Source organism: Panthera pardus, unplaced genomic scaffold (genome assembly GCF_024362965.1).
Source record: "Panthera pardus isolate Hobbes unplaced genomic scaffold, ASM2436296v1 HiC_scaffold_8, whole genome shotgun sequence".
Taxonomy (NCBI): Eukaryota; Metazoa; Chordata; class Mammalia; order Carnivora; family Felidae; genus Panthera; species Panthera pardus.
In genome coordinates this window covers 52090260-52117781 of record NW_026527013.1, presented here as the reverse complement: position 1 = coordinate 52117781, position 27522 = coordinate 52090260, and the positions used below count along the sequence as shown (strand labels likewise).

General features: G+C 42.7%; 1 protein-coding gene and 1 non-coding gene across 3 annotated transcripts in view; both read left to right on the top strand.

Moving 5' to 3' along the window:
* SEC13 (SEC13 homolog, nuclear pore and COPII coat complex component) overlaps window positions 1-27522 on the top strand; it is a 34963-nt gene continuing 7441 nt past the window's right edge. Inside the window, exons 1-8 of one of the 2 annotated variants that reach the window (XM_019428173.2) lie at window positions 1-122; window positions 3444-3488; window positions 5725-5840; window positions 8806-8957; window positions 9502-9635; window positions 23413-23546; window positions 23970-24093; window positions 25002-25148. In XM_019428173.2, coding sequence (XP_019283718.1) covers window positions 120-122; window positions 3444-3488; window positions 5725-5840; window positions 8806-8957; window positions 9502-9635; window positions 23413-23546; window positions 23970-24093; window positions 25002-25148 — 855 coding nt within the window. In that variant the 5' untranslated portion in view covers window positions 1-119. Of the gene's footprint in view, window positions 123-431; window positions 555-3443; window positions 3489-5724; window positions 5841-8805; window positions 8958-9501; window positions 9636-23412; window positions 23547-23969; window positions 24094-25001; window positions 25149-27522 lie in introns of those variants that run through there. The other variant, XM_019428174.2, reaches the window with a different exon arrangement.
* Window positions 15328-15430, top strand: LOC128775718 (U6 spliceosomal RNA). The gene has a single exon (XR_008420698.1). It is a non-coding gene; the product is annotated as a U6 spliceosomal RNA (small nuclear RNA).

Here is a 27522-nt window from a genome sequence, read left to right as displayed (position 1 = left end):
CCCGGAGGCTCTAGAGCCACGGCCCGACTGCCGGCCAGCCCGGCGCCGGAAGTGAGCTGTTCGGGGGCGCCTCCGGGAGCTGCCACGTCCGAGACCGGGAGCTGCCCACCGTCGCAGGCATGGTGAGTGTGGGGTCCGGGGATGCGACCCTCCCGGGTTCCACTACCCTGCTGAGGTTCAAGCCCCAGACCGGGGCCATTCAGCTCCCCTTCACCGCTTCGAGGTTTGCGGGGCTCTGGTCCTGCCCCTCGGAACCTTTCGGAGGGGCAGGCCAGAGGGAGGCCTTAGAACCTCTTGGAACTATGCGGACCGCGTTGCTGCCGCGTCTCTTGCTCTTTCTTTTTTCTTTTTTCTTTTTTTTTCTCTTCCCCCAACAAATGAAAACAAAACCCAGAACACCGTAGGTGCTACTGTATCCTGAGCCCTTAGTAAGTTCCAAGCGTTGTCCATAATCTCCGCCTGCTAACAGCCCTGCAAAATAGGTGCTGTTATTATCGACACTTTACGCATGAGGAAGCTTGAGGTTCGGAGAGGTGAAGCCTCTTACACCACTGGTAAGTGGCAGAGCTGAGATTCGAACCCTCTTAACCAGTCCTTTCCACCACCTACCACCACTCCCAGCAGAGATGTATGCGGAACAGTTGTTCGGTGTAGGGCCGGAAAGTACGATGGGCGCTTCAAGAAACTGGTGTGAGGATGAGCTTTTAAATGACTGAGGGTAGGGGCTCGATTTTTTAAATCTCTGGCATCCAGCGTACAGTCATTCCACATTTACTCTTTGAGTGAATGACTGAATGGTAACTAATGAATAAAATCATGTCGCTGGAGACTGGCACAGAGTAGGGGGAATACAGTAAACCAGTGCTCTCAGGACAATGGGTGTGCTTGGACACACCAGAAGTCAGGACACTGGGTTTAGTTCTTGGTCTGCAGGGTTTGACATTAATCATCTCTTTTGGCCCCTCATTCTTCAGCTGCTGAGTAGAATCACTCATGTTCTGATACTCAGCACTCTCTAAATGAAATTTTAACTCTTCAGCCGATTGGGAAGAACTGAATTGTTTTAAGGGCTGCCTCTTACTACTTAACAAGGACCAGACAACGTGAGGTGCTCAGGAAGAAGGACCTTTTTTTAGAAAAGAGCTTAAAAAAAAAGAAAAAGTCACTTCTTCAGAAGTGCGGTTCCCACCAATCCTGGCTGGTGGGTGAGGGTGGTTAAAAATAAATGCTAGTTATTCCTGAGGCCCTTTGGTGACCTGGGGCAAACCTACCAGTAAACTTTGTTCCTGACTCTGCTTAGCCCTCAGCTGCTGATTTAGGGAAGTCAGTATAACAACTACTTTATATTGTAGATAGACAGCCTGGTCAGGTGGAAAGTTTTGTGCGCTGAGAATTAACAGGTGGGGCTGTTTTTCCAGCTCCGCCTTTAACTAGCTCTTTGACTTTGGCTAATGCTCTCTCTTCTGGGTTTCTTCATTTCCTTAGTTATCAGATGGCTCCAATTAATCCTGCCCTTTGTCCTTCCCGGTGCATCTGAGAGAGTACTTTGTAATCTAGACGGCTTGGCAAGAGTAAGAGAATCTTCATCTTCCATACTTGCCTTTGCAGATCTTAGAGGTCTGCTTATTAGGGAGCCTAGAATTTGATGAGAAAACTGGTGCTTACTTGTTATGTACCTTTTGAACTGCTCTGCAACTGTCCTTTTCCAGTCTCCACTTTTCCAAAAAGTCAAATCAGACTTTATACCTTCAGGGCTTGTACCAGAAAAAAATGAAATGGGAGAGGTGGTAAGATGTACCAGTTCCAGGGTGCCTCGGCAGCTCCATTGGTGAAGCATCCAACTCTTGGTTTCCTCTCAGGATCTCATGGTCATGAGATCAAGCCTCAAGGCAGGCTGCACACTGGGCGTGGAGCTTGCTTGGGATGCTCTGTCTCTATTCCTCTGCCCTCCCCTGCTTGCTCGCTTGCTCTCTTTCTCTCTCAAGAAGGAAGGAAGGAAAGAAAGGAAAAAGAAATACAGTTCCAAACTGAAACCTCCCTTACAGTCCTTTTCTGTCCCAAGAATTTAAATAGTGGTTGAGCAAAGTAAAGTTGTCTGGTTTTGTTCATTTATTCATTGAGCAAGCAGTCACTGGGTTCCTTTTGGTTGCAAAGCACTGTGCTTGGGTGATTTGAAAAGATTCAGAACTGTGGACGACACAGACCCTGGTCCAGGGAGTTCATCTTGTGTTAAGAGAAGAAAAGGGTGTAAAGTGGGGGCACCTGGGTGACTCAGTTGGTTAAGCGTCCGATTTCAGCTCAGGTCATGATCTCAAGGTTTGTGGATTCAAGCCCCGCATCAGGCTCTGTGCTGACAGCTCGGAGCCAGGAGTCTGCTTCAGATTCTCCCTTTCTCTCTCTGCCCCTTACCTGCTTGTGTGCTTGCGCTCTCTCTCACTGTCTTTCTCTCTCTCAAAAATAAATAAACTAAAAAAAAAGAAAGAAACGATGTGAAGTGTTGTAGACATTAAGTGCTTAAGATACTCAGAGGAGTCCAGCAAGTTGGGGAATCTTGGAATCTTCAAGAACAGGGGCATAATTTGAGCTGGACCTCAAAGAGTGAATGGGAGGGTGATGACCATGGCCGCTGTGTTCCAGCCCTATAAGCTGCTCAACCCTGGATCCCAGTAAGTGAGGGACTAGGATCTGTCACAGGTGGTGGACCAGGGAGCAGCTTCAGGAGAAACTTGAATCGGCTCTCCAAATCTTAGGTATTAACTCTGTTATGTAAAAAACTGCCTGTAACGTCAGAAACTCTGTCATCCAGGAAGGGAACAACAGCCATAGCTCCCCCAGGGTGCCTCTTTACCCTCAAACGTAGCCAGGACTGGTTGCCATTCCCCCCACTTTTGCTCATATTAGTCCCTCTGCTTGGACTTTCCTTTTTTCCCCTGTGCCACCTGGCAAATTTCTCATCATCTGACCCCCAGTTCATGTCTACCACCACCAGCCCCTCAGGCTGCTACGGTACATGTAAACTACCGTTAAAGTACTTATCTTTGCATGTCAGGGTTAATTATGTGCAACATTCTTGGGGCAAGAAATACTTCTTTTCTTCATTTTTTAAAATACTTATTTATTTTGAGAGGGAGAGAGCACGTGCCCATAGAGAGTCCTAAGCTGTTGCACACCAGCAGCACAGAGCCTGACGTGGGGCTCCAACTTACTGTAGGTCATGACCTGAGCCGAAATCAAGAGTAAGGTGCTTAACTGAGCCACCCAGGTGCCCCAAGAAATACTTCTTACTCATTATATCTCCATTTCTTGGCAAAAAGAACATACTGAAACTAAATGTTTAGTGAATGAATGAACAAATGCAGGCAAGAACTTTAGAGATGACTGATAGATTTAATTTGCATTCTAACTGCCATCTGTTGATTTACCAACTGTATCTTTGGTTTTAGGTATCGGTAATTAACACTGTGGACACCTCCCATGAGGACATGATTGTAAGTATTCCTTTAGCCTTCCCTCACGCACTGTGCAGGTGTGCATTTCAGTGCAGGGGAGCATTTCTGTTGATCATCCATAAATCCAGTGTGGCTTTGCACCCTTTAGTGAGGCTGTAACCTCAGGATATGGTTATTCTCCCAGAAGTGGCTGCCACATTGGCAGGACTCTGACATTCTGGTCACTCTATAGTGGGAGGAACCTGGGAATTGTTTATAGCTCAAGGCCCTCAGTCTTTAGGCAACAGAGCAACCTGCTCTGAGATGAAGGCTGCGTAGGTGCGAAGGTCTAACAATGGTTTTCCCACATGCCTTCCTCCTACTGCTACTTCTTAGCCCCATAGCAAAGAGGGCTGAAAGAAGAGAGAATAGGAAGGTTACTCAGTACAAAGGCAGAGAGCATTTACCGCGAAAGCCCAAAGCAGAGCCAAGGTAGGACTACCACAGACAGTGGGCCGGGCAAAGCCCTTTGAACCAGAACTCATTAACTCAGGGCGTTTCCTGAGAGGCAAACACGGGGCTCGGTATCAGAGGACAGGGCAGTGGAGAAGGTCCAGAGATTAAAGTCTCTAGCAGCAAAGATGCAGACTCTCCTTCATGCAGGGCCAAGCAGTCCAGGCCCAGCCTTTGAGCAAGACCCTGTTCAGTAAGCTTACAGCATTTCCTCCCTGCCCTCACAACCTCACCAGCAATTGCTTTTGGGCTTCTGAGATGTTGCCTGGTCTCACGGTGGTTGTATATCTTTTTTGGATGCAGTCATGTGTTGGTCTAGCTGTAAGACCACACCTCCTTGGAGACAGCATGGTACCTTGGGTAAGAAAATGCAGTCTGAGACTCCCACCAATTTCTTAACTTTTCTGGGCCAGCACTGATTTCCCCATAGGTAAAATGGGGAAAATAATGGATATGCTACCTGCTTGGGTAGGTTAGATTTGAGAAGCAGATGAGGCATAGTAGTAATGACTAATGTTTGCATGTTCACTTACTGTCAGACTCATACTAAATACTTTCATTCAGTATCTCATTTACCCTTCATAACAACTCTTAAAGCAGATGCCACCATTAGCCCCGTTTAAAGAGAAGGAAACAGGTTTAAGGAGATTATGTCATTTTTCCAAGGTTGCAAAACAGGTAAGGTAAAGAGATAGGATTTAAGTCTGTAGGTACTATGCCCTACTTCCTGTTGAAGTGTGTGATGGCACTCTGCAAGAGAAGTGTCCAAGAAATCTATCTTAATACTTGCATTGCCTGCCTTCCAAGAAGCCAAGACCTAGAAGAGTTGAGGGGGTGACTTCCAAAGAAGAATCAGGACGTTTTCCTCAGGTAGAGAGAGAGGTGGGGAAAGAATGTTGAAGCAGACAGAATGCTTCTGTTGAAAAAGTGGAATTGCTCCTGAATACCATAAGAATGATAGCTGATAGTTCCTAAAACCCCCAAAATGAGACAACTGAAGAAGGTACCTTGGAATAGGCAACAAACAGAAAGGACCAGGATGTTCAGTGGGGCAAAGCCTCATCCTTGCACCTCAGAGGAACCAGGGAGACAAGAGCTGTGGGCAGGGACCAGCCCTAGGTCTGGATGGACAGTTAGCATCCAGAAGGTCCGTTCATCGGTGGGACTAGTGACATTTAAGGCATTGGTGAAGAGTCTGGGGTACTGGGCCTACTACTAGGAAAAAGGTCTAGTAAAAATCCAGGAACAAAGGTCCACAAAGGATCCAAGGCCATGGTTGGAGGAAGGAGCCCAAATGTCTGAATAGAACCTATGTCCAGGCCCAATGTGCATTTTGGAGGACCTCACTGGGGACTACAGGCAGTCTTAGGCTGTTCCTTTGGATCAGCATTAGCCCTGGGTTCTGGGGCTGAGCTGAACCTCCACGTATCCTCCCCGGTAGCCCACAGAGCCTCAGAACATGGTGGGGCCTGACGAAGGAAGAAGAGGGAGGCTAGCCAGTCAGCGTTTTGTCTCCCATACCCACCCTACAGAATAGGATGGAAAGGACTTTCCCGTGTCTGTAAAGGGTCTCAAAGCAGCTAGGTATGGTTTTTCTTGTCCCTTCAGAAAGACAGTGCCTGTCAGAGAAATGGGAATGTCGGGATGCTGGCTTGTTGCCTGATAGTGATGCTGCTTTGAGGTTAATTTCAGGTAAATTTTGGTCCAAACTAGACTGTCCTGGTGACTACCCCACCCCCACCCGCCCAGCCTGCAGGCTTCCTGAGCTATCCTCCCTTTGCAGCACGATGCCCAGATGGACTACTATGGCACCCGCCTGGCAACCTGCTCATCAGACAGGTCCGTCAAAATCTTCGATGTGCGAAATGGAGGACAAATCCTCATCGCCGACCTCAGGGGGTGAGTGCAGCCACACCTGGGCAAGGTCTCAGAGAATGGTTGGGCTTCTCAAGAATGGCAGGAAAAGCTAAGAACACAGATCAGAGGAGCCCCATGGTGCAGTTAGCAGAGAGAACACCCAGGTCCCAGCCAAGTGACTGCCCTCAGCAGACATCCCGGGCTGATGGATCCAGGAATAAATCCCAACTTTGCCACCCAGATACTCACTAGAAGACCTTGGGCAAGGCCTTCACCTGCTCACCCTCAAAATGGGCTGATGCTGCCTCCTCCCAGGCAGGGCCTGCTCACCACGTGCTTTCAATAGCTACTGCTGCCTTTAAAAGTGGGAAATGACCTTCCTTTGTTTAGCCAACTTGATCTAAAGTGGCCCTGAAAGGCAGAAATGTAAGAATAATGTTAATGTAAAAATGCATTAGTAATTATATAAATCCCATAAATTTGCCTATTTACCCATGGCAGATATTCAGTAATATTTACAAATGTTTGATTTATTCTCTCCCTACTGAGATTCTTTTTTTTTTTTTTTAAATATGAAATTTATTGTCAAATTGGTTTCCATACAACACCCAGTGCTCATCCCAACAGGTACCCTCCTCAATACCCACCACCCATTCTCCCCTCCCTCCCACCCCCCATCAGTCCTCAGTTTGCTCTCAGTTTTTAAGTCTCTTATGCTTTGGCTCTCTCCCACTCTAACCTCTTTTTTTTTTTTTTTTTCCTTCCCCTCCCCCATGGGTTCCTGTTAAGTTTCTCAGGATCCACATAAGAGTGAAACCATATGGTATCTGTCTTTCTCTGTATGGCTTATTTCACTTAGCATAACACTCTCCAGTTCCATCCACGTTGCTACAAAGGGCCATATTTCATCTCCCTATTGAGATTCTTGAGATCCTGGCTGGTTTTTGTGGCCACACTTCTGCTTTCCCTCATTCCATTGCCTTTCAAATAAATGGGAGTTCTTGACCTGGATTCCATGGATCTCCAGTGTTCTGTGTATAGAATTCAGGGCTTGGTGAACTGGGGCTGAGGGAAAAAAATCACATCTTTATTTTCAGTGACTCAGATATTTAGCATTTCCTTCAACCTTGGAGGTAGGCTGGAAACCACAGAAGTCAGAGCACCTGTAATTTTATTACCAGTAGAAGACACACATGGTTTCATATCACATTACAGTTGTAGCTGTCTCAGAGTAGCACTGACACTCATCACTACTCTGAACTAAGAGTGGCTATTAGACTTGCCACTAGAGTTTATTAATGTGCTGAGAAGTACACGTATCACTGTATTATAAATCGTTCTTTAACATTTCACTAACCGTATTGTAGTATAATTAGATTTCCTTTATAATCCTAGCTTGTTGTATCCATTATTCTGAAAAGGGAGCAACCATTTCCTTCACCAGACTGCACAGAAGAAATTAAGAACCCCTGACAGATAGGGGCTCATTACACGTTTGTTAATTAAAGAAGGCATAACTTGGGGCGCCTGGGTGACTCAGCTGGTTAAGCGTCCGACTTTGCCTCAGGTCATAATCTCACAGTTCGTGAGTTCAAGCCCCGCATCGGGCTCTGTGCTGACATCTTAGAGCCTGGAACCTGCTTTGGATTCTGTGTCTCCTCTCTCTGCTCCTCCCCCACTCATGCTCTTTCTCTCTCTTAAAAATAAGCAAATGAACATTAAAAATTTTTTTTAAGTTTTCTATATAAAAAAAAAAAAGGCATAACTAAGTAGCCTTCTGGGGAGATGGGCCTAGAAGTTCCCCTCTTCCTGAGTGTCAAAAATTGAGTAAGGGGTCACATGCTACTTTCCCTGGCCAGCAGCAGCCCATGGCTGCACAGAGAGGTGCCTGGCTGCCAGCTCTAGCAGAAGCGGGCACGTCTGCTGTTACTCAGTCCTTTCTGCCCTGTTTTTCTTAGGTTCAAAAGATGTGCAATATTACAGGAATAAAAAATCCACACACCCTTTCTTTTTTTTTGCCTCAGTTAAAACTATGCTAGTTGTAGGACATTTGAGTCTTCTGTGAGTTTGCTTGGCAGCTCCTTTGTGGGGACTGGGAATTGTCCCAGCCAGAGGGAGGAGGACACTTTGAGTGGGGTAGAGGAGTGAACAAGGAACAGCAGTACCAACTAACAGGCATGAGTGGTTTTTTCTTTTCTTGTGCCCAGCACTGTTCCAAGCTTTATATGTGAGTTATCACCAATATTTCCCCTCATGAGCACGGTATGAAAGAAGCCTTGCTCATATCTCCATTGGGAGACTAAGCCGTAGAAAGGGCATGGCCCTTGCCTAAAGTCAAGCAGCTAGTGAATGGCAAGTGGGTGTGAAAGAGCCTGGGCCATCACCTCTGCCGTGCCGCTTCTTTGTGCTTGGTGCCCACCCTTCCCTGCACCTTAGAGACGGTCCTAGTAGAGTCTAGCACTGCGTGTGTGCTCAGATAGTACTTACCAGGTGAATGCATAAGATCAGAAGAGCAGAGACATGCCCTTGAACAAATTAGAAGAAGAGTGAAAAATATGAAACAGATACTCAAGACTTAGCCATTGTGGAAGGATGAGTAGCAGTTCACTCTGTAAATACTTCCTGAGTATTTGTGGGTGCAAACCCTAGATTGATCAGTGCACAAATGAATAGACTGAGAGGTTTCTCCTGATGATGGCAGGTGTAAGTGGTGTCGGCTGCACTGCGGGATGAGGGAGGGAGGTTCTGCCGTGTAGGAACAAAGAGGCTAACTTAGAGTCCTGACTTGCTTTCAAAGCCTCTGTGTCCTCTTTCACGTCCCAACAAAGGTCCCTTTTGGCGGTGACATCCTATAGTTCTCCCTTATAAAATTCTTAGGTGGCTCTGTCCTAAGATACTGTATCTGCCTATCAAGGAAGGCATTCAGTTGGGTCCAAAGTAGTGGCTGGCAGAGCACCGCAGGTTCCTGTGGCCCATGTGAGCCGCCTCTGATCCTCTCCCCTTGCAGTCACGAGGGTCCTGTGTGGCAAGTGGCCTGGGCCCACCCCATGTATGGGAACATCCTGGCATCCTGCTCCTATGACCGGAAAGTCATTATCTGGAAAGAGGAGAATGGCACCTGGGAGAAGACACATGAGCACACAGGCCACGACTCCTCAGGTACCGTGAGTGTGGTAGGAGCGGGTGGGCGGGGCCTTGCACCGGTCGTGGCTGAAGCTCACTGGTGCCTTTCCCCTCATGGTGCTCCTTGTTTATCCCTTGGATTTGGTTGGTTTTTCTCCTGTCTGTCCACAGCAGAGGTAAGGCGCTAAGACCTAAAGCCAGTCTAAAGCAAATCAAGAAAGGAAAAAAAAAACAACACGGTGCATTTTTTTAAGTTTATTCATTTTAAGTACTGGCCTTTATTCTCAGATTATTGTCCTACTTTTTTTCCTATTACTTTTTTATTAATGTAGTGTTATATTGGTTTCAGATGTATATTATAATGATTCAGTATTTCTATCCATTACTCCGTGCTCATCACAATAAGTACACCCTTAATCCCCTTTATCTATCCCACCCCGTCCTACTTTTTGTAAAGGTAGACTATAGTTTATGAAGTTATGATAGTCGTAGGTGATGGGTTTTTTAAATCTTCTTAATTGACAAAAGTGAAACTTCCTCTTGGCAAATTCTGCTAACTGTGCCTCCCTCCTTCCCACAGTAAACTCTGTGTGCTGGGCCCCCCATGACTATGGCCTAATCCTCGCCTGTGGGAGCTCGGATGGGGCCATCTCCCTGCTGACATACACCGGAGAGGGCCAGTGGGAAGTGAAAAAGATCAACAATGCTCACACTGTAAGTCCAGACTCTGCCTGCATGTGGAGGGTAGCTCTGCTACCTTGCCTTGTGTCTCCTGGAAACTCCCTAGAGAGTGGCAGGAGTTGTGTCGTTGCTCTGCGGGGGGGCTGGGAAGGACTGATGCTCAGACTTGTTTGGTGGGGCAACTTCAAGCCGCTTTGCTCTGAAGTCAGACAGAGGCGGCATCCAGGGAGGCCCCAAGCTGCACCAGCCTCATTCAGCCCAGGACAGGGTTTGGCACAGATGCCTTCTTGCAAGCTCCCAAGTCAGGGAGGGCCAGGGCACTGGCAAGGTGGTAGTGGCAGCCTGCCTACCTGGTACCTTTGCCATGGACGCCTCAAGTTAACGTGCTTGCAGTGGTCATTGGGACCCCCTCGAACTGAGTGGTGTTATAAAGAGCATCATAGGAATTCAGTGCCTTGCATTTCCATTCATTGGATATTATGGTTGAAATAAGAAAGCACTATGGACAGTGGAAGAGTGTCTCACACCATTTGAGCCCCTACTGTGTGTCACGTAATCCTCACAAACATTTGTCAATGAAAGAAGAAATTATCAAATTAACAGATTTGCAAGGTAAGCAGTCCTGTTCCCATTTTATGTTGACACAGAAAAGGCTTAGAAAAAGTAAACGACTTAGAGAAGGTCCTGTGTCAGCGTTAGAACCCAGAATCTGTGCCTTCTCACTATGTAACAGTTCCAACTTTGGTGGCCCCAGATTCTTCTGCAGTCTACCCAGATGGAAACTTGGTAGCTCTCAAGTTTGACGCTGTACTTATGCGCCTCTCGAGTTTAAGAGATCCACAGCCTGTTCAGCCCTCAAGGCCCCAGGAGCCTGTGTCAGGGTCTTTACTTGAGATGCTTGGATTCTTATCTGCTGACTAGCTTGCAGAAATGAATAGGGTGAGCGGCTTCTGGGAAGATGGTGGGGAATGGCATCATAGCTTTTCAGTCTTTCCTCATCTCTCTGTAAAAACCAACAGAGCAACTAGGTAGCACAACCAAAAACTCAGTAACCACATTTACAACAGAAGGAGGTAACGAGGTATTTCCACAACCTCCAAAGTAGAGGCAGAGGGAAATAAACTACCAACAACCAAAGGCCTTAGGGTATTGGTATCTGAGCAGGAGGAAGCAGGAAGCAATGGAGTGCCTTCTAACTGACAAAGCAGCCAACCGTGTTCACTGGAAACCATAGCTGGCCAGTGTAAGAACAGCACCTGAAACTGAAAGAAGTTTTGCATTTTTTTTGTTTTTAAATTAGTATACAATTTACTTACAAAATTCACCCCTTTTTAAAATATATGATTCTGTAGTTCTTAGTATATTCACAAAATTGTGCAATTATCACTGCTGATTTTCAGAACTTTTTTATCACCCCAAAAAGAATCCTCCTTAGCAGTCGCTCTCCACCCTACCCCCAACCTAGGCAACCACTAATTGACTTTCTGTCTATGGATTTGCCTATTCAGGACATTTCGTATGAATGGAATCCTATAATACAGGCAGATCCTATAATACCTCAGAGCCATTGTGGGTTTGGTTCCAGACCACTGCAGTAAAGGGAGTCGAGGAATTTTTTGGTTTCCCATTGCATATAAAAGTTATATTTACACTCTCCTATGGTCTATTAAGTATACAGTAATAGCATTGGGTCTAAAAAACTATGTACCTTAAATAAAATTTATTGCTAAAGAATGCTAAGCATCATCTGAGTAGTCAAGTTGTAATGTTTTTTTGTTTTTTTTTGGGGGGGGGGGTGTGTTTTTTGGTTTTTGTTTTGTTTTTTATTTGCTGGTGAAGGGGCTTGCCTCAGTGTTGATGGCTGCTGACTGATCAGGGTGGTGGTTGTTGAAGGCTGGAGTGGTGGGGCAGTTTCTTAAAAGAAAACAGCTTTGAAGATTCCCACATCTATTGATTCTTCCGTTTATGAACAATTTCTCTGTAGCATGAAATGCTGTTTAATAGTATTTTACCCACAGCAGAACTTCTTTCAAACTTGGGGTCCATCCTCTCAAATCCTGCCACTGCCTTATCAGCTAAGTTTATGTAATATTCTAAATCTTTTGTTGTCATGTCAACAGTCTTCACAGCATCTCCACCAGGAGTACATTCCATCTCAGGAAACCACTTTCTTTGTCATCCAGAAGAAGCAACTCCTTGTGTGTTAAAGTTGGATCGTTTGATTATAGCAGTTCAGTCTCATCTTCAGGCTCCACTTCTAGTTCTCTTGCTCTTTCCACCACATCTGCAGTTATTCCTTCTGCACTCTTGTTCATGTTGTTATTTTGATTTCTTCCCATGAATCACAGATGTTCTTAATGGCATCTAGAACAGTGAATCCTTTCCAGAAGGTGTTCAGTTTACTTTGCCCAGATCCATCAGAGGAATCACCATGGCAGCCACAGCCTTACAAAATATATTTCTTAAGACTTGAAAGTCAAAATTACTCCTTAATCCATGGAAATTGCTGAATGGATGTTGTGTTAGTAGGAATGAAAACTACATTAATCTCATTGTCATCAATCTCCATTAGATCTCTTGGGTGACCAGGTACATTGTCAGCAGTAATACTTTTTTTTAACTTTCATTTATTTTTGAGAGAGAGAGAGCACAAGCAGGGGAGGGGTAGAAAGAGAGGGGAACAGAGGATCTGAAGTGGGCTTCATGGTAACAGCAGAGAGCCCGATACAGGACTCTAACTTGCAGACCACAAAGTCATGACCTGAGCTGAAGCGGGACGCTTAACCGACGGAGCCACCCAGGCTCCCCCAGGCAGGGACATTTTAAAGGATTCTTTGGGTAATATGTCTCAACAGGGGACTTAAAATATTCCATAAACCACATTGTAAACAGATGTGCTGTCATCCAGGCTTTGTTGTTCCATTTATACAGCCCAGGCAGAGTAGATTTAGCATAAATCTTAAGGACGCTAGGATTTTCTGCATGGTAAATGAGCACTGGCTTCAACCTCAAGTCACCAACTGCATTAGCCCCTAACAAGAGAATCGGCCTGTCTTTGAAACTTTGAAGCCAGGCATTGGCTTTTCTCTAGCTATGCCTAGATGGCATCTTCTTCCAATAGAAGGCTATTTCATCTACATCGAAACTCTGTTTACTGTAGTCACCTTCATTCATGATCTGAGCTAGATCTTCTGGATAACTTGCTGCAGCTTCTACATCAGCACCTGCTGTTTCACCCTGCACGTTTATGTTATGGAGATGGCCTTTTTTCTTAAACCTTAGGAGCCCGCCTCTGCTAGCTTCACACTTCTGTGGCTTCCTCACCTCTCTCAGCCTTCACAGAATTGAAGAGAGTTAGAGCCTTGCTCTCAATTAGGCTTTGGTTTAAGGGAATGTTGTGGCTGCTGGTGTTATCTTCTCTCCAGACCACTAAAACCTTCTCCTTATCAGTGGTGAGGTGGTTTCACTTTTTTATCATTAGCATAGTCACTGGAGTAGCACTTTCAATTTCCTTCAAGAACTTTTCCTTTGCATTCAGATGTTGGCTCTTCGGTGCAAGAGGCCTAGCTTGTATAGTCTGTCTCAACTTTTGACATGCCTTCCTCACTGAGCTGAATTATTTCTAGCTTTTGATTTAAAGTGAGAGACACGTGACTCTTGCTTTCACTTGAACAGTTAGAGGTCATTGTAAGGTTATTAACTGGCCTAATTTCAGTGTTGTTTGTGTCTCATAGGAAGACCCAAGGAGAGGGTGAGAGACGGGGGAACAGCCAGTTAGTGGAGCCGTCAAAACATGCACATTTATCAATGAAGCTTGTCATTTTATATAGGTGTAATTCATGGCACCCTAAAACAGTTGCAATAATAACATCAAAGATTGCTGATCACAAATCACCATAACAAATATAGCAATGAAAAAGCTTGAAATATTGTGAGAAGTACCAAAATGTGACAGACACACAAAGCGAGCAAATGCTGTTGGAACAATGGCACCAATAGACTTACTTGACACAGGGTAGCCACACACCTTCAATTTGTAAAAAACACGGTGTAACTGAAGCACAATGAAGTGGAACACAATTGAATGAGGTATGCCAAATGTGGTCCTTTGTGACTGGCTTCTCTCATTTAACATGTTTTTGGGATTCATATCATAGTATGAGTGCTTTATACCTTTGTATGATTGTGTGATATTCCATCCTGTGAATTTATGTATCTCATTTAGCCGTTAATGGACATTTTCAGCTATTGTGAATACTGCTATGAACTTTCATGTATAAGAATTTTTGTGAGCATATGTTTTCAGTTTTCTTGGGTATATACCTGGGAGTAGAATTACCAAGTCAGATGGAAAGTGTCTGTTTAACTTTTTGAGTTTCCAGGTTAATTATACCATTTTACATGTCTTCCAGCAGTGGACAAGGGTTTTGGTTTCTCCACATCCTTGCCAAATCTTACTGTCATCTTTTTTTGTTTGTTTGTTTTGTTATAGCCATCCGAGTGGGTGTGAAGCGGTACCTCACTGTGGCCTCAGTTTGCATTTTTCTAATGACTAATGAAGTTGGGCACATTTTCATATGCTTACTAGCCATCTGTATTATCTTTGGAGGACTGACTGGGAGGGGTTTAATACTTTGTCCTACCAGTTGAGTGCAAGCCCCTCACCCTGGGAAAGACTAAAGGGACTTGTAGAAATCTGACCTTTATGACCCACTAAGGCTTGTTTCCACGACAGGGCCCCTGGTGAGGAGAAACTACTAGAAATCAAAATCGAGCAGGAGAGAGACACAGAAAAAGGAAAGCACGTATATAGACCAAAGTCAGGGAGGGGAACAAAGCCAAGAAATCTTGAAAGCAAGTTGTCATATTTGTCAGCACATTTATTAACAAAAACAGACTTCTCAACCTAGAAAGGCTTCCCTGGACCTCACTTTTTCAGGACAATAATTTCACATAAAAATAACAAAAGCATTTGAGGTGAAATTACGTAAATTTTAACTCACAAGAAAGGGAAAGAATATAGAAACTGGTTTGGAGGCTGGTGAGCAGCATGTTATCATGGAAGTTTCTAATTTAAGAGGGGATGTAGTTAGGTAGGCTCTAAGGGGGTTTTGGTATAATAAACTATTTGAGTAATTTACATTGTTCTGAATGTATGTAATATACATTAGGAATTTTTAGGAGCTTTATCCTTAACTAAATTCTTGAGCATTCTGAATGTTTTTAAGTTATTTCTTAGGAAAAAAATTTTCCAGGGAAGAAGTTGTCAAGGGATAGGTGAAATACATCATGGGGATTCAGGAGGGCACTTTTGATGAGCACAGGGTGATGGATGGAAGTGTTGAATCACTGTGAAACTAAATATAATACTGCGTGTTAACTAACTGGAATTAAAGTAAAAACTTAAAATTAAAAAAAAAAAGAATATACAGAATAACATCCTGACAAGCAATGAAAGAAAGGCATGCCCACAAAACAGAATCAAACTCTCACCTGCTATTTCAAATCAAGCTAAGAAACATTTTTTAAATGATACAAGGTGTGAAAAAAATACCATAAGTCATAATTAGAAAAACTTCAAAATGAAGTGACAGAATTTAGGAAAAAATCAGAAATGAAAAATTATTTCAGTAATAAAGACTAAACTGGAAAGAATACAAGAGCAAATAAACACAACAGATAATGTCTTAAGATAAATAGATCGCGAAGAAGAGGAAATTTCTTCTTGCTTTGGCAGCATATATACTAATATTGGAACAATACAGAGAAGATTAGCATGGCCCCTACACAAGGATGACACACAAATTCATGAAGTGTTCCATATTTTTGGAATACTACTCAGCCATCAAAAAAAAAACAAACCTGAAATCTTGCAACGATGTGGATGGAGCTAGAATATATTATGCTAAGCGAAATAAGTCAATCAGAGAAAGACAAATACCATATGATTTCACTCATATATGGAATTTAAGAAACAAAACAGAAGAACATATGGGAAAGGGGGAAAGAGAAGAGAGAGACACAAACCACAAAAGACTCTTAATGAGGAGAACAAACTGAGAGTTGCTGGAGGGGAGGTGGATGAGAGATGGACTAGATGGGTGATGGGTATTAAAAAGAGCATTTGTTGTAATGAGCACTGGGCGTCATATGTAAGTGATGAATCACTGAATTCTACCTCTGAAACCAATATTGCATTGTATATTAACTAAAATATAAAAAGAAAATAAAGTCGTATTTCTTAAAAAAAAAATGAAGAGATAGGGGTGCCTGGGTGGCTCAGTCGGTTAAGTGGCCAACTTCGGCTCAGGTCATGATCTTGTGGTCTGAGTTCGAGCCCCGCATCAGGCTCTGTGCTGACAGCTCAGAGCCTGGAGCCTGTTTCAGATTCTGTGTCTCCTTCTCTCTGACCCTCTGCTTTTCATGCTCTGTCTCTCCCTGTCTCAAAAATAAATAAAACATTAAAAAAAATTTTTTTTTTTTAAATGAAGAGATAAAAAGATTTTGAGAAGAAAGTAGACAGGCAAAGATCAAACATGAATATGAAGAACTCCTGAAGAAGAAAAAAGAACAAATACTAAAAACTAATTCAAGAAAACTATCTTAAAATTTTAAAACAAAATTTGAAATTGCATTTTGAGAGAGCATGCTCTACACTTAAGAATATCAACCCAGGGGCACCTGGGCGGCTCACTGTTGGTTAAGCATCTGACTCTTGCTTTCAGTTCAGGTCATGATCTTATGGTTCAAGGGATTAAACCCTGCATCAAGCTCTGTGCTGACAATGCGGAGCCTACTTGGATTCTCCTTGAGCGTTGTCTTTCTCTCTCTCAAAATAAATAAATAAACTTTAGAGAAAAAAGAAATCTCAACCCAGAGGGGTGCCTGGCTGGCTAAGTTGATAGACCATATGGCTCTTCTTCTTAGGGTCATGAGTTCCAGTCCCATGTTGGGCATGGGGTCTACTTAAAAAAATAAAATGCTTAAAAAGTATCAACCCAGAATCACTAGCATAAAGGACATGATTGTAATAAAATTACTGGCCTTTAAATAAACAAAATCGTTTGGGCATCCGGGGGAAAAAAGCCATGTGACTTACAAGGGAAACAAAATTAGATTTTCAGTAGACTCTTGAACAGCAATGATCCATGCATAGAAAAAAAAAATCACAATAATCAAGGAAAGAATGTGTGGGCCAAGGATTTATAACCAGCAAAACTGACTTTCAAGTTCATACAAAAGATCATAGCAGCTTTAAAAGCCAAAAACTGGATATAATCTACATGTGAATGGATCAAATTGTGTTTTGTCCATACTATTGAAATGTTCCTTAGCAATGAAAAGAAATGACTACTGACACACATAAGAAGAATGAATTTTAAAATAATTACACAGAGTGACAAAAATCAGATTAAAAAAATTCCATTGATCTAAAATTCTAGAAAAAGTAAACTAGAGTGACAGCAGATCATTTAATTTTGGGGTAGAGCAGGGCTAGGGGAGGGATTAGGAAAAAGACCAAAGGAAACTTTGAGGGGCAATGGATAGATTTATCTTTTGTTTTTCAGTAAAATACTTTTTTTAAATCACCTCTTGTTTTTACTGAGGTATCATTGACATATTTTTATTTCAGATTTATAATTTAATGATTCAGTATTTGTATACATTACAAAATGATTACCACAATAAAACTAGTTAACATTTGTCACTGTATATAATTACCCCCCAAATTTTTTCATTTGAGCTTCCAACTTCAACCCAGGTCATAATCCCATGGTTCATGAGTTCGAGCCCCACGTCAGGCTCTGTGCTGACAGCTCAGAGCCTGCTTTGGAGTCTGTGTCTCCTCTCTCTCTGCCCCTCTCCTGCTCACACTCTGTCTCTTTCTGTCTCAAAACTAAACACTTTTCCAAAGAAGACACGCAGATGGCTAACAGACACATGAAAAGATGCTCAACATCACTCATGTCAGAGAAATACATATCAAAACCACATTGAGATACCACCTCACAGCAGTCAGAGTGGCTAAAATTAACAACTCAGGAAACAACAGATGTTGACAAGGATGTGGAAGAAGGGGAACCCTCTTGCACTGTTGGTGAGAATGCAAAGTGGTATAGCCACTCTGGAAAACAGTATGGAGGTTCTTTAAAAAATTAAAAATACGCTACAGCCCAGCAATAGCACTCCTAGGAATTTATTCAAAGGATACAGGAGTGCTGATTTGAAGGGGCATATGTACCCTAATATTTATAGCAGCACTATCAACAATAGCCAAATTATGGAAAGAGCCCAATGTCCATCAACTGAATGGATAAAGAAGATGTGGTGTGTGTGTGTGTACACACACACACACACACACACACACACACACAATAGAATACTACTTGGCAATGAAAAAGAATGAAATCTTGACATTTGCAGCAACGTGGATGGAACTGGAGGGTATTATGCTAAGCGAAATAAGTCAGAGAAAGACCGGTATCTTATGTTTTCACTCACATGTGGAATGTGAGAAACTTAAGACCATGAGGGAAGGGATGGGGGGAAAATACATAGTTACAAACAGGGAGGCAAACCATAAGAGACAGAGACTCTTAAATACAGAGAACAAACTGAGGGTTGATGCGCGGGGTGGCGGGGGGGGGGGGGGGTGGTCCAGGGCAGGGAGGGGAAATGGGAGATGGGCATTGAGGAGGGCACTTGTTGGGATGGTAACTGAGTGTTATATATAAGTGATAAATCATGGGAACCTACTCCCAAAGCCAAGAGCACACTGTATATACACTGTCAAATTATATTTAAAAATAAACACTTAAAAATTTTTTAAATAAAATCTAAAGTTTTTTCTTGTGATAGGAAGGACTTGTGAGATGTGCTCTCCTAGCAACTTGCAGATAGGCAGTATAGTATTACCTATAGTCACATCTCTGTGACTTATTTTATACCTGAAAGTTTATCTTTTGACTCCCTTTTACACACCTCACACCCCACTTCTGGCAACCACCTATCTGTTCTTTGTATCATCTATGAGCATGGTTTTTCTCATGTTTGTCTTTTTTTTTTTTTAACAGATTCCACATATAAGTGAGATCATACAATGTCTTTCATGCCCTCAATGTCTGTCCATGTTGCAGATGCCACAATTTCATTTCTTATGGTTGAATATTCCGTGTGTGTGTGTGTGTGTGTGTGTGTACATACACCACGTTTTTGGGTTTTTTTCATTCATCCATCGATGGACACTTAGGTTGCTTTCATGTCCTAGCTATTGTAAATAATGTGCAGGGCACATGGGGTGGGGTGCAGATGTCTTGTTGAATTAGTGTTTTTATTTTTGCTTTTTTTGATAAATAACCAGAAGTAGAATTGCTGGACCATATGTTAATTCTATTTTTAATTTTTTGAGGAACCTCCTTACTGTTTTCCACAATGGCTCCACCAATTTGCACTCCCACCAACAGTACACAAGGGTTACCTTTTTTCCACATATTCAACACTTGTCTTTTTGATACTAGTCATTCTGACTGGTGTGAGGTACTATCTCATTATGGTTTTGATCTGCATTTCTCTTATGATGAGTGATGCTGAGCATCTTTTCGTGTGTCTGTTCATCAGTATGTCTTTGGGAATTGTGTATTCAGGTCCTCTGCCCATTTTTAATCAGATTATCTATTCGGAGGTTAAGTTGCATGAGTTCTTCAGGGTAACATTGGCCTCCTAGAATGGATTTGGAAGAATACCTTCCTTTTCTATTTTTGGAATAGTTTGGGAAGGCAGATATTCATTCTTTAAGTGTTTGGTAGAGGGTCACCTGGCTGGTTCAGTTGGTGAGCATGCAACTCTTGATCTCTCGGGTTGTGAGTTTGAGCCCCACATTGGGTGTAGAGATTACTTAACAGTAAAACGTTAAAAAAATAAATGTTTGGTAGAATTCACCTGTGAAACCGTCTGGTCCTAGACTTTTTTTGGAAGTCTTTTGATTACCAATTCAGTTTTATTACTAGTAATCTGTCTGTTCAGATTTTGTTTCTTCAGTCTTTTTTTTTTTTTTTTTTTAAGTTTATTTATTTTTGAGACAGAGAGAGACAGAGCATGAACGGGGGAGGGGCAGAGAGAGGGAGACACAGAATCGGAAGCAGGCTCCAGGCTCTGAGCCATCAGCCCAGAGCCCGATGCGGGGTTCGAACTCACAGACCGCGAGATCGTAACCTGAGCTGAAGTCGGCCGCTTAACCGACTGAGCCACCCAGGCGCCCCTCTTCAGTCTTGTAAGATGTCATTCAGTCTTGTAAGATGGTATGTTTCTAGGAATTTATCCATTTCTTCTGGGTGGTTCAATTTGTTGACATATAATTTTTCATAGTAGTCTCATAATCCTTTATATTTCTATGGTGTAGGTTGTAATTTCTTCTCTTTCATTTCTGATTTGAGTCCACTTTTGATCATTCTGGCCAAAGATTTATCAATTTTTTTTTTAATTTTTTTAAAGAACGAGCTCTTTCATTGATCTTTTCTGTTGTAGTTTTAGTCTCTATTTTATTTATTCCCTTTCTGATCTTTATTATTTCCTTCTTTCTACCACCTTTGGGCTTGCTTTGTTCTTTTTTTTCTTTTTTTTTTTTTTCCAAAATTCTTTTAACATTTATTTGTTATTGAGAGACAGAGACAGAGTGCGAGTGGGGAGGGGCAGAGAGAAGAAGGAGACAGAATCTGAAGCAGGCTCCAGGCTCTCAGCTGTCAGCACAGAGCCCTATGCAGGGCTCAAACTCACGGACCATGAGGTCATGACCTGAGCTGAAGTCGGGTGCTTAACCAGCTGAGCCACCCAGGTACCCCTAGGCTTTGTTTGCTCTTTTTCTAGTTCCTTTAGGTATAAGGTTAGATTATTAGAGATTTGTTTCTTGAGTAGACCTGTATCGTGATAAATTTCCCCCTTAGAATTCCTTTTGCTATATTCCAAAGATTGTGAACCATTGTGTTTCCATTTTCATTTTTTTCCAAGTGTATTTTTTATTTCCTCTTTGATTTCTTCATTGACCCATTGGTTGTTTAGCAGCACGTTGTTTAGTCTCCATGTGCTTATATTTTTCCCATTTTTAAAATTAATCCCTTTATCATTTGGAATGCCCTTCTTTTGTCTCTTTTTATAGTCTTTGTTTTTAATTCTATTCTGTCTGACCTAATCATTGCTACCCCAGGTTTTGGTTTGTTTGTTTGCCTCCATTTGCATGGAATATCTTATTGCAACCCTTCAGTTTAGTCTTTATGTGTCTTCAGGTATGAAGTGAATCTCTTCTAGGCAGCCTATAGATGCGTGTTGTTTTTTCATCCAGTCACCGTTTGTCTTTTGATTGGAGCATTTAGGCCATTTACATTGAAATTGATTATTGATAGATATGTACTTATTGCCATTTTTTTTCATTGTTTTCTGGCTGTTTAGTAGTTCCTTTCTTGTTCTCTTTATGGCTTGATGACTTTCTTTAGTAGTATGCTTAGATTCCTGTCTCATTATCTTTTGTGTATCTACTTTAGATTTTTGCTTTGTGGTTACCATGAGGCTTACATTTATTTATAACATATTTATAACAGTCTGTTTGGAGTTGAGAAGAACTTACACATGAACACATTCTAAAGCTCTACATTTTTTACTCTCCCTCCACCCACATTTTATGTTTCTGACATCACTTTTTATCTTGTGTATCCCCTAACTAATTATTGGAGTTATATTTTTACTACTTTTGTCTTTTAACCTCCATACTAGCTTTAGCTGTGATTAACCTACCAACTTTCCTATATTTACCTTAACCAGTGAGATTTTTATTTTCAAATGTTTTGTTGTTACTAATCACCCTTTATTTTCAGCTTAAAGAAGATCCTTTAACATTTCTTATATGGTAAGCTTAGTAGTCATGAACCCCATTAGGTTTAGCTTGTCTAGAAAACTCTCTCTCCTCCAATTCTGAATAGCTTCACTTCCCTGAGTATTCTGGGTTGGAAGTTTTTTTTTTTCTTTCAGCACTTTGAAACATGTCTGTTATCTTGGTTGTAGTGGTAGTTTTACAGAGTATACCTGTGTCAGAGTTCATCAGATTGTGCCTTTATGTCAATAATACCTCAAAGTCCTTCATAAAATTTTATATTGGAGTATAAAGGACGTAGACTGTTAGTGCTATACACAAACTCAAGGACTTCTTTCCACTCGCCCTTCCTGAGGGATCTACTTGAGAATAAGCTTCAGACAAAAAAAAAATGATTGGAAAGACATCAAGTATAGTTAACTGTAGAGAAATAAGACCAAATGAGTTATAAGGCAGAGTATAGGATGTACTGGCCATGTGCTCTATTAAGGTAGTGGATGGACAACTATTTAAAAAGTGGGCACAAGCAGAGCAGGAGGTCAGAATCTTTTAATGTTGGTACCATACACACAAAACACGCCCCTCCCACCTCCATACATTGGCAGTGACTGAGACTGATGTGTAAAATGAGATAAAATGATTATGTGGCAGCGAGCATCCCTAGCACCGGTCTATAGTTTTGAAATAATTTCTCACCCAAAGAAACCCTAATTCCTGAGGAAGTGGCTGATCTCAGGTCTGAGGCAGGAAATGTACAAGATGAGTCTGTGATATCTTGTTATACTTAACAGAAATAATCAAAGATGTATTTTGACATACTAGAATTATGTCAGAAGAGCCAATTTGAACACACACTGCAGTTTAGGTGTCAAAAAAATGAACTGAAACCCATCAGATATGCTTAGATCTATGAGTTCATAATGATATATAAAGAGAGAGTCAATCATCCTTGAAGACCGTCAGGAAATCAGTTCAAAAGTGTCAAGCATTTGACCTGCCTTTCCTATCTGATCTGCACCCATGAGGATCCAAATATTAATGAGGGGAATTGCCCCATGTCTAGCTTATTCCTAATAATAAATGAGAAAGAAGTGAATACAATTACAATATCACCATTTTGTAATGTCCAGTGAATTGAAAGAGACATAAATTGTTGACAGATGCTAATAACATAAAAAAGACAATTTGATGTCATTTGCCTCCCGATGAAAGAATACTGCCTGTAGTGTTAACAAAGGGGTCAAACTTGAGTCTGATCCAGTCTAGGATCCAGCTGACTGTTTTCAGGAATTCAGAGGAAAGTGTTGAACCAAGTGAGAAAGAACAAATCAGCCTGAGATACTGCAGGTCGGATGACTGGTCTTTCTTCAACAGAAAAATTGTAAAGAAAAAAGATCAGAGTGGGGAATCTATAAATGAGGAAATGTAAAAAAGATTTTGAAAAAAACATTTAAATGGCAAGACCACACTGTAGTGTCTAGGGATGCATATTTGGGTGACAAAACTAAAAAGAAAAAAAGGTAAGAAATTAGAAGTTAGGAAAATGTTACTGGGGAAGAGGGCTATGATTCATAATTACAAGGCTTCCTGGGTAAATGGTAATTTGCTGTCTTGAGCAAGTAGTGGTTACAAGAATGCTTTAGACTAATTCATTAAGCCATGTATTTACTTTGCATGGTTTTCTGAATCCCTTCATATTTTTGAAAACTGTTCTGTTTCTTAAACTCCCTGGAGTTTCTCCTACTTTAAATATATTGCTGAAAAATAAAGGCACTGTTAGGGCTCCTTGAAAAGCATTATGGTAGCTAATCCTTAATTCATCAAAATAGCTGTCCTACTTAATCCTGTCCTGAGAATTGGAGGGGATATGAACTGCAGCTTTGGATCTGCATAAGCAGTACTCTGTTGCAAGTCAAAAGGGCAAAGTCATCCCAATCCCCATCCTTACAGATTGGCTGCAATGCTGTCAGTTGGGCCCCTGCTGTTGTACCTGGAAGCCTCATAGACCAGCCATCGGGGCAGAAGCCCAACTACATCAAGAAGTTTGCGTCAGGCGGCTGTGACAACCTCATCAAGCTGTGGAAGTAAGTGGGGTTGGTGGACTTATCCTCAAGGGGACACTTCTTACCTTCCACCCTACCTCCTGTGACTCAGCCACAGTTCACAAGAAACAGGATCACCCTTTTTTCCCCTCCTGCTGATAGAATACCATTTTCAACCTGTCAGAGGACATCCTTTAAAAACAACTTGGCCTTGCTCAAGCATTTTAATTCTTCACCTAATTCCCAGTTGCCGGCACCATTGGCTGTGAGGGAACAGAGCATTTCTTGGAGGGTTTCTTTAGAGCTGCTGAACTGAGTAAAAATCTACAAGGTCAATAAATGAAATCAGAAAGATGGAATAGCTTCTTGGCCCCTGCAAAGCCCATGGGCTGGGGGTGGAATGGAGGTGTGGGAAAACACCTGGGCTGCAACCTGCTGCATTCTTCCTTTCATCTCCCCTGTCAGGGAGGAGGAGGATGGCCAGTGGAAGGAGGAACAGAAGCTAGAAGCGCACAGTGACTGGGTTCGAGACGTGGCCTGGGCCCCCTCCATTGGCCTGCCCACCAGCACCATCGCCAGCTGCTCCCAGGTCAGCTCAGACCCATGAGAGCCTCCCGTGTTGTTTAATCTCTGAGTAAGTCCCGTCAGCCCTTATAGTCCCCCTAGGGTAAAGTCTTTTAAAGGTAAGGGTAGGGCAACATGCACCTTTGGACCAGTGCAAGTAGGAGAGCCAGGTCATCCTGTAGCGAAGGCTTGATCAAAAGGCACAAGTGGCTTGTCTCCACTGAGCCACGAGCTGGGCCAAATTTGGGACCAATTTCCCATCCTCAGCATTGTATGGCTGGGAAATAGAGCTGCCCAGGTACATTCTGGGAGTGTTCCCAAGCGGGGTCTAGGGGCAATTGGAAGTTCTAATAAGGTCTTGGACTCACCTACCTATTCTGTCTTCACAGATCACAAAAGAAAAACCAAGGACAAGCCTTAAATTATGTGCTAACCCCCCACTAACAAAGGTTAAGCCAGGCTTCATTTGAGCCTGTTATGTTTCGTCCTAAATTTGAGAGGGACTTTTTTAAACTTGTCCCTTCTCATTCGCTGAGCTTGGTTTATAGACAGCCATACCTGTTTGGTTGAGAAAATATAGACAGAGCCCAAGGGAGCCAAAATAAGGAGGGGACTTGGCAGACATGAGGAAAACCTAGAGAAAATTTTACAGTTAGCAACAATGCAAAGTCCATACCTGAAACCAATATGAGCACAGGAACCTGGGAGACTCGAATGTGAAACGTGTTCCTGGGGTAAAGGGATAAAAGCACGGCTGCTGGGCTGGACACTGGCCATCACAGCTGTGCACACCCAGGAGGGCCTTGGCTGTGCTTTGTGCTGAATCCCCCACCCCATTCCTGCAAAAGTCCAATATGGCTCCAGGTTGAGCAGATATCCCCAGTGCAAGATCCCTGCCTTACCTTCCCTGACTTTAGCCTATCTTCTTCCCAGGATGGTCGTGTGTTCATCTGGACCTGTGATGACGTCTCGAGCAATACGTGGTCCCCCAAACTGCTGCACAAGTTCAATGATGTTGTGTGGCATGTGAGCTGGTCCATCACCGCCAACATCCTGGCTGTCTCAGGCGGAGACAATAAGGTACACCCCATTTCCATGACATGGTAGACAGGGCCCTGTTTGTCTTTACTAGGCCCGTTAGAAAGCACAGTTGAATTCCCCATGTAATGAGAGGCTTAGAAGGAACCTTAATGAGGACTGTGTTTTGAGTATGTCTCTTAATTATATCATTAAATTTTACAGTCCCCTATACCTCCACCCCCAAGCCCCCAGAGGTTGTTTGTCCCCTTTTTACAAATACAAAAGAAGCTGGCAGAAGTGGTTTGACTTGCACAGGGGTCACAAAGCTTTTAGGTGGCAGAGCCAGTAATCGGGCCCAGATTAAATCCCAAGTCACTGCCTTGATAGTCCCATCACCTTAACCATTTGACCACTTTGTCATATGGTGACATTCAATTAGCACGGCCAAAAAGTAAATAGATTTAAAAAAAAAAAAAAAATACCTCATAAACAAAAGCAAAAAGATAGGAGGGTTTCTGCCAGACTCCTAAGAGACATATTTCTAAAAATCCATATAATTCATGAGTATTATTATTTACCCACCATATACCTCTCCCTACTGGGCTATAAGCCATATAAAGGAAGGGACATGGAGGCAAAGTAGCCACTGGAAAACAGTAAAACAAAGAGTAGTTCAGGACAGTATAGCAACAAAGCAAATGTGCTTGAACAGTCATGACCACTGCTTTGAAACCTGCTTTTTAAAGTTATATATGGACCGTCTGCCTGAGAGAAGAGGCGTAAGCTAGGGAGATGGCAGTAGCTTGTTACTTCTTCCTTCCTAGAGGCAGCTTTTTGTTTTAATCCTGGCAAAATACATACAAAGTTTACCCATCTTAACCATTTTTAGGTGTACAATTCAGTGGTTTTGAGTACATTCACGTTATTGTGCGACCATCACCACCATGCATCTCTAGAACTGTTTCCATCTTCCCCAGCTGAAATTCTGTCCCCACTGAACACTAACTTCCACCCAACCCAGCCCCTAGACCCCAGTAAGCACCATCCTACTTCCTATCTGTGAATCTGACTACTTTGGGGAACTCATGTAAGTGGAATCATGCAGTAATTGTCTTTTTGTGACTGGCCTCTTTCACTTCCCGTAGTATCCTTATCTGTGTTGTACCATATGTCAGTTCCCTACCTTTTTAAGACTAATACTCTGTTCTACCACATTTTATTTACACATACATTGGTACACAGGGGTGCTTCCTCCTTTGGCTGTTGTCAGTAATGCTGTGCACATGGGAGTACAAATAGTATCTCTTTGAGGGGCGCCTGAGTGTCTCAGTCGGTTGAGCATCCCACTCTTGGTTTGGGCTCAGGTCATGATCTCACAGTTGGTGGGATCGAGCCCACATCGGGCTCTGCTGATGGTGTGGATCCTCCTTGGGATTCTTTCTCTTCCTCTCTTTCTGCCCCTCCCCTGCTTGCACACGTGCACGCTCTCTAAATAAATAAATATATGTATATCTTTGAGACTCTGTGGACAGTTTTCATCCAGCCTGGGGTCCCTTTCATGTACAGTAGTCCCAGAAATGTAGCAGGCCTCTTCTCCGGGCCATAGAATTTTAGAGCTGGAATGACCCTCAAAGATAACTAATGTAACCCTCTTTATTTCTAGTAAGTGCCAGAGGCGGGACTAGGCCCCAGGTTTGGTGGCACCTAGGACAGCCCAGCCGACCTTGACTTGCCTGAGGAGCCCTACAGTAGTATTTACAAGGCAATGGGCAAGTGCCTGGTTGTATGCACATTCCACATTTGGGTTCTGCTGCCATTATTCTTTTATGCTTCTCAACTCTTCTTTATCACTGTTTGCTACAAAGAGCTCAACTCTATTGCTGTCTACATAGCATTCCTTCACTAAAGGACTTAGTTTGCAGTCTAGAGCATTCTGCATAGTGCATATGTAGTAAATAGTCTGACTCTAAAGCAGGAATTCTTTTTTTTTTTTAATTAAAAAAAATTCTTTTTAAGTTTATTTTTGAGAGGGACAGTGACAGAGTGTGAGCAGGGTAGCAACAGGAGAGAGAGGGAGACACAGAATCTGAAGCAGGCTCAAGGCTCCGAGCTATCAGCAGAGCCCAACATAGGAATCAAACTCTCAAGCTGTGAGATCATGATCTGAGCTGAAGTGAGAGGCTTAAGTGACTGAGCTACCCAGGTGCTGCTAAAGCAGGAATTCTTAAAATCATTACTATTTTTTACCAGATACACGTACATAGCTTGAAGTAGTTTTTATTAGGTTATGATTTTTTTTTTTTAACGTTTATTTATTTTTGAGACAGAGAGAGACAGAGCATGAATGGGGGAGGGTCAGAGAGAGAGGGAGACACAGAATCCGAAACAGACTCCAGGCTCTGAGCTGTCAGCACAGAGCCCAACGCGAGGCTCG